The sequence below is a fragment of the Oncorhynchus gorbuscha genome, unplaced genomic scaffold (genome assembly GCF_021184085.1).
Source record: "Oncorhynchus gorbuscha isolate QuinsamMale2020 ecotype Even-year unplaced genomic scaffold, OgorEven_v1.0 Un_scaffold_1058, whole genome shotgun sequence".
Classification (NCBI taxonomy): Eukaryota; Metazoa; Chordata; class Actinopteri; order Salmoniformes; family Salmonidae; genus Oncorhynchus; species Oncorhynchus gorbuscha.
The window spans coordinates 60,001-66,232 of record NW_025745957.1 but is presented as its reverse complement, the minus strand read 5'-3'; the positions used below and the strand labels follow the sequence as shown (position 1 = coordinate 66,232).

The window sequence follows — 6,232 nt, the reverse complement described above, 5'->3', positions numbered from 1 at the left end:
TCGTAGGCAGAGGTTTATTTCAATCCTGTGTCCACAAGCACATCCCAATCCTTTCAGATCATCGAAAGAAAGACTTCAACACCTCGTCTTCTCCTCTTCCTCATCCTCTTCTTCCACCTACAATGAGTCATGGCAGGTAGATTGCTACTGGTCCTTTTTTCATTGTGAAAAGTTCTCAAGTCACCCTGGTTCCAATATGAAAAGTTCTAGAAGCCCTGGTGGTTCCAATATGAACAGTTCTAGAAGTCCTGGTGGTTCCAATATGAACAGTTCTAGAAGTCCTGGTGGTTCCAATATGAACAGTTCTAGAAGTCCTGGTGGTTCCAAGGTTCCAGTGGCGTATCCCTTCCTTCTTCAGGACCAACCAACCACACAACAGGGAGATGTTGTCATCCTATCCCAGAGATTTCTCTATTCTCCACCTAAAGATTCATGGGGGAAAAGGTCATATTGTGATCCTTCTCTTGAGGCGTTGTCAGTAGTGAAATGATAAAGGGTTTTGTTTTTGGTCAAAGTCTTGAAGCACCGTTAGTTGTCAAACATGTCCTCGCCCGTTGTTAATGCAGAGAGAGAAAAGCCCAACCCAGTAGTCGAGAAGCTAGTCGGCTAGTTTTCAAAACCAGAAACACCTCCACATGCAGCGCAGGCCATGTAAAACGTCACACGTGTTGTCATAGAAACCATGTTGACACTTGCAACCACAAAGCTTCCACACGGTTAGACATCACTTGGGTGCAGGACTTGCAGGACTCTCTCTGTTATTTAATTCATTCCTCCCTTTCTCTCTCTCCCTCCTTTGTTCCCTCCCTCCGTCTCCTCTCACTGTGTCTTTAGGTGTGGTCCTGCAACAGGCCCATAGCTGCCCCCCACATTGGTCTGTCTCGTCTCCATCCCTCTCTCTCTCTCTCTCTCTCTACATCTCTCACCTCATTCTCTCCCTCACTCAATGAGGGAGAGAATGAGGAGGGAGGCATCTACGATCCCTCCCTCCAGCATCTCCCCCTCCCTCCCTCCCTCTCTTTCCCTCCCTTCTTTCATCTTATTCTCTCCAAGGCATCTATGATATCTCTCTTCCTCCCTCTCTCCACCCCCCCTCCTCATCTGTATCTCTCCACCCCCTCCTCATCTGTATCTCTCCACCCCCCTCCTCATCTGTATCTCTCCACCCCCCTCCTCATCTGTATCTCTCCACCCCCTCCTCATCTGTATCTCTCCACCCCCCTCCTCATCTGTATCTCTCCACCCCCCCCTCCTCATCTGTATCTCTCCACCCCCTCCTCCCTCATCTGCATCTCTCCACCCCCTCCTTCCTCATCTGTATCTCTCCACCCCCTCCTCCATCTGTATCTCTCCACCCCCCTCCTCATCTGCATCTCTCCACCCCCTCCTCATCTGTATCTCTCCACCCCCTCCTCATCTGCATCTCTCCACCCCCTCCTCCCTCATCTGCATCTCTCCACCCCCCTCCTTCCTCATCTGTATCTCTCCACCCCCTCCTCATCTGTATCTCTCCACCCCCTCCTCCCTCATCTGCATCTCTCCACCCCCTCCTCATCTGTATCTCTCCACCCGCTCCTCCCTCATCTGTATCTCTCCACCCCCTCCTCATCTGCACCTCTCTACCCCCCTCCTCCCTCATCTGCATCTCTCCACCCCCCTCCTTCCTCATCTGCATCTCTCCACCCCCTCCTTCCTCATCTGCATCTCTCCACCCCCTCCTTCCTCATCTGCATCTCTCCACCCCCTCCTCCCTCACCTGCATCTCTCCACCCCCCCCCTCACTCATCTGCATCTCTCTCTGCACCCCCCCCACCCCTCCTTCCTCATCTGCATCTCTCCACCCCCTCCTCCCTCATCTGCATCTCTCCACCCCCCTCCTCCCTCATCTGCATCTCTCCACCCCTCTCCTTCCTCATCTGCATCTCTCCACCCCCCCTTCTTCCTCATCTGCATCTCTCCACCCCCAGGACTTTCCTCATGTGTTCATAGACTACGTAGGAGATGCTGACGGCGGGGATGACTTTCAGGAAGTTGGGGGCGATGCCGCGGTAGAGGCCAGCCACGCCCTCCTGGGTCACAATGTTCTGGAACAGACCTAGCATGGAGAGCTGAGGGCCGCCCTTAACAGAGGCTGCAGGAGGAGAGGAGGAAGAGGAAGAGGAAAGGGAGGAGGAGGGAGGGAGGGAGAGGAGGATAGGAGGAGAAGGAGGAGAGAGAGCAGATGCACACATGGGGAAAAGTGACAGGTAGATAAATGTAGTTTATCTCACACACCCACAGCCCTGCCCCCCCACCTCCCCCTCTCACACAGCCCTGCCCCCCACCTCCCCCTCTCACACAGCCCTGCCCCCCACCTCCCCCTCTCACACAGCCCTGCCCCCCACCTCCCCCTCTCACACAGCCCTGCACAGCCCTGCCCCCAACCTCCCCCTCTCACACAGCCCTGCCCCCCAACCTCCCCTCTCACACAGCCCTGCCCCCCACCTCCCCTCTCACACACCCACAGCCCTGCTCCCCCTCCCCCCTCTCACACACCCACAGCCCTGCCCCCAACCTCCCTCTCTCATACACCCACAGCCCTGCCCCCCACCTCCCCCTTTCACACAGCCCTGCCCCCCCCTCCCCCTCTCATACACCCACAGCCCTGCTCCCCCCTCCCCCTCTCACACACCCACAGCCCTGCCCCCAACCTCCCTCTCTCATACACCCACAGCCCTGCCCCCAACCTCCCTCTCTCATACACCCACAGCCCTGCCCCCCACCTCCCTCTCTCATACACCCACAGCCCTGCCCCCAACCTCCCTCTCTCATACACCCACAGCCCTGCCCCCAACCTCCCTCTCTCATACACCCACAGCCCTGCCCCCAACCTCCCTCTCTCATACACCCACAGCCCTGCCCCCCACCTTCCCCTCTCACACAGCCACAGCCCCCCACTTCCCCCTCTCACACACCCACAACTCTGCCCCCCCACCTCCCCCTGTCTCACCCTGTGCCTGCATGCGTGTTCTGACCAGAGCCAGAGGGTAACTGGCTAGTTGACCACAGGTACTGGACATGGTTCCACACCCTACCAACACCACAACACCTGGGTCTGCTGAATCTGTGTGCCTCGCAAGCCACGCATTCTTCATAGTCTGGGAGAGAGGAAATAGAGAGAGGGGAGAGAGAGAGAGAGAGGGAGAGAGAGATGGGGAGAGAGAGTGAGAGAGGAAGTGGAGAGAGGGGAGAGAGGGAGAGGGGAGAGAGGGAGAGAGAGAGAGGGGGAGAGCGATGGGGAGAGAGAGAGAGAGGGGGAGAGAGAGTGTAGAGAAAGATGGGGAGAGAGAGAGAGATGGGGAGAGAGAGTGTAGAGAGAGAGAGAGGGGGAGAGAGAGTGTAGAAAGAGAGAGAAGGAGAGGAGAGAGATGGGGAGAGAGAGAGAGTGAGAGGGGAGAGAGATGGGGAGAGAGAGTGTAGAGAGAGAGAGAGAGGATGAGAGAGAGGGGAGAGAGAGGATGAGAGAGGGGGAGAGAGAGGGGAGAGAGAGAGGGGAGGGGGGAGAGAGAGAAGGAGAGGGGAGAGAGAGAATGGGGAGAGAGATGAGAGAGAGAGAGAGAGGAGAGATGGGGAGAGAGAGTGTAGAGAGAGAGAGGGAGAGAGAGAGGAGAGAGAGAGAGAGAGAGAGAGATGGGGGGAGAGAGAGAGAGAGAGAGAGAGAGAGAGAGAGAGAGAGAGAGAGAGAGAGAGAGAGAGAGAGAGAGAGAGAGAGAGAGAGAGAGAGAGAGAGAGAGAGAGAGAGAGAGATGAGAGAGAGGGGGGAAGATGGGAGAGGAGGGGGAGAGAGAGAAGGGGAGGGAGAGAGAGAGCAAGATGGGAGAGAGAGGAGGAGAGAGAGAGAGAGAGAGAGAGATTAGATCAGACACCCCCCCCATTCCCCCTCACACACAGAGAGATTCCCCCCCATACACCCCTCCCCCATTCCCCCCATACACCCCCCCCCATTCCCCCTCACACACACCCTCCCCATTCCCCCCATACACACCCTCCCCATTCATCCCCCATTCCCCCCCATCCCCCATTCCCCCCATACACACCCTCCCCCATTCCCCCCATACACACCCCCCCATCCCCCATACATTCCCCCCCCCATACACACCCTCCCCATTCCCCCATACACACCCTCCCCCATTCCCCCATACACACCCTCCCCCCCCCATACACACCCTCCCCCATTCCCCCCATACACACCCTCCCCATTCCCCCCCATACACACCCTCCCCCATTCCCCCATACACACCCCCATCCCCATTCCCCCACACACACCCCCCCCCATTCCCCCCACATACACACCCTCCCCCCCCCCACACACACCCCCCCCATTCCCCCCACACACACCCTCCCCCATTCCCCCATACACACCCTACACACCCCCTCCCCCATTCCCCCCACACACCCTCCCCCATTCCCCCCACACACACCCCTCCCCCATTCCCCCCATACACACCCTCCCCCATTCCCCCATACACACCCCTCCCCCATTCCCCCCACACACACCCCCCCATTCCCCCATTCACCCCCCCATACACACCCTCCCCCATTCCCCCACACACACCCCTCCCCCATTCCCCCACACACATACCCCCCCATTCCCCCCATACACACCCTCCCCATTCCCCCATACACACCCCCCCCTCCCCATTCCCCCCACACACACACCCTCCCCCATTCCCCCCCCCTCCCCCATTCACACACACCTCCCCCATTCCCCCCACACACACCCTCCCCCATTCCCCCACACACACCCTCCCCATTCCCCCCATACACACCCTCCCCCATTCCCCCATACACACCCTCCCCCATTCCCCCCATTCCCCCCACACCCCCTCCCCCATTCCCCCACACACCCCTCCCCCATTCCCCCCACACACACACCCCCCCCATTCCCCCACACACCCCTCCCCCATTCCCCCCACACACACCCCTCCCCCATTCCCCCCACACACACCCTCCCCCATTCCCCCCACACACACCCTCCCCCATTCCCCCCACACACACACCCCCCCCACACACACCCCTCCCCCCACACACACCCTCCCCCATTCCCCCCACACACACCCTCCCCATTCCCCCCATACACACCCTCCCCCATTCCCCCCCACACACACACCCCCCATTCCCCCCACACACACCCTCCCCCATTCCCCCCACACACACCCTCCCCCATTCCCCCCATACACCCCCCCATTCCCCCCACCACACCCTCCCCCATTCCCCCCACACACACCCTCCCCCATTCCCCCCACACACACCCTCCCCATTCCCCCCACACACACCCTCCCCCATTCCCCCCCCCCACACACACCCCTCCCCCATTCCCCCCACACACACCCCCCACACCACCCCCCCCATTCCCCCCACACACACACCCCTCCCCCCCATTCCCCCCCCCCACACACCCTCCCCCATTCCCCCCCACACACACCCTCCCCCATTCCCCCCACACACACCCTCCCCCATTCCCCCCACACACACCCTCCCCCATTCCCCCCCCTCCCCCACACACACCCTCCCCCATTCCCCCCACACACACCCCTCCCCCATTCCCCCCACACACACCCTCCCCATTCCCCCCACACACACCCTCCCCCATTCCCCCCACACACACCCTCCCCATTCCCCCACACACACACCCTCCCCCATTCCCCCCACACACACCCCTCCCCCATTCCCCCCACACACCCCCCCCATTCCCCCCACACACACACCCTCCCCCATTCCCCCCACACACACCCTCCCCCATTCCCCCCACACACACACCCTCCCCCCCATTCCCCCCACACACACCCTCCCCCATTCTCCCCATTCCCCCCACACACACACCCTCCCCCATTCCCCCCACACACACCCTCCCCCATTCCCCCCACACACACACCCTCCCCCATTCCCCCCCACACCCACCTCGTAGACGGCGAGGTCAATGCCAGCGTAGGGTATGATGCCTATGATGTTGGGTACATATCCTTTATAGAAGGCCATGATGCCCTCCCTGTGGAGGATCTGTCTGGCACAGTCTAACACACTGGTGTACTGGCCTGTCTTCCCCAGGGTCAGACGAGTCTTCAGGACCTGGGGGAGGGAGGGGGGGGGGGGGGAGGGAGGGAGGTGGGGGAAGGAGAGAGGGAGTTTGTTAGTGCATGTGGGAGAAATAATGTTTTTCCACATCAGTGTATATGTGTGTATACAAGTGTGT

The 6,232-nt window shown here is 59.9% G+C and overlaps 1 protein-coding gene across 5 annotated transcripts in view; it reads right to left on the bottom strand.

The window, feature by feature from the left end:
• LOC124021127 (calcium-binding mitochondrial carrier protein SCaMC-3-like) overlaps positions 1-6,232 on the bottom strand; it is a 27,930-nt gene continuing 21,698 nt past the window's right edge. For 3 of the 5 annotated variants that reach the window (XM_046336468.1, XM_046336467.1, XM_046336469.1), the window contains exons 8-11: positions 5,941-6,108; positions 2,990-3,137; positions 1,975-2,131; positions 1-422 (exon numbers count right to left, since the gene is read on the bottom strand). In XM_046336468.1, the coding sequence (XP_046192424.1) occupies positions 395-422; positions 1,975-2,131; positions 2,990-3,137; positions 5,941-6,108 (501 nt within the window). In that variant the 3' untranslated portion in view covers positions 1-394. The remainder of the gene's footprint in view (positions 423-1,974; positions 2,132-2,989; positions 3,138-5,940; positions 6,109-6,232) is intronic. The other 2 variants (XM_046336470.1, XM_046336471.1) reach the window with 2 other exon arrangements.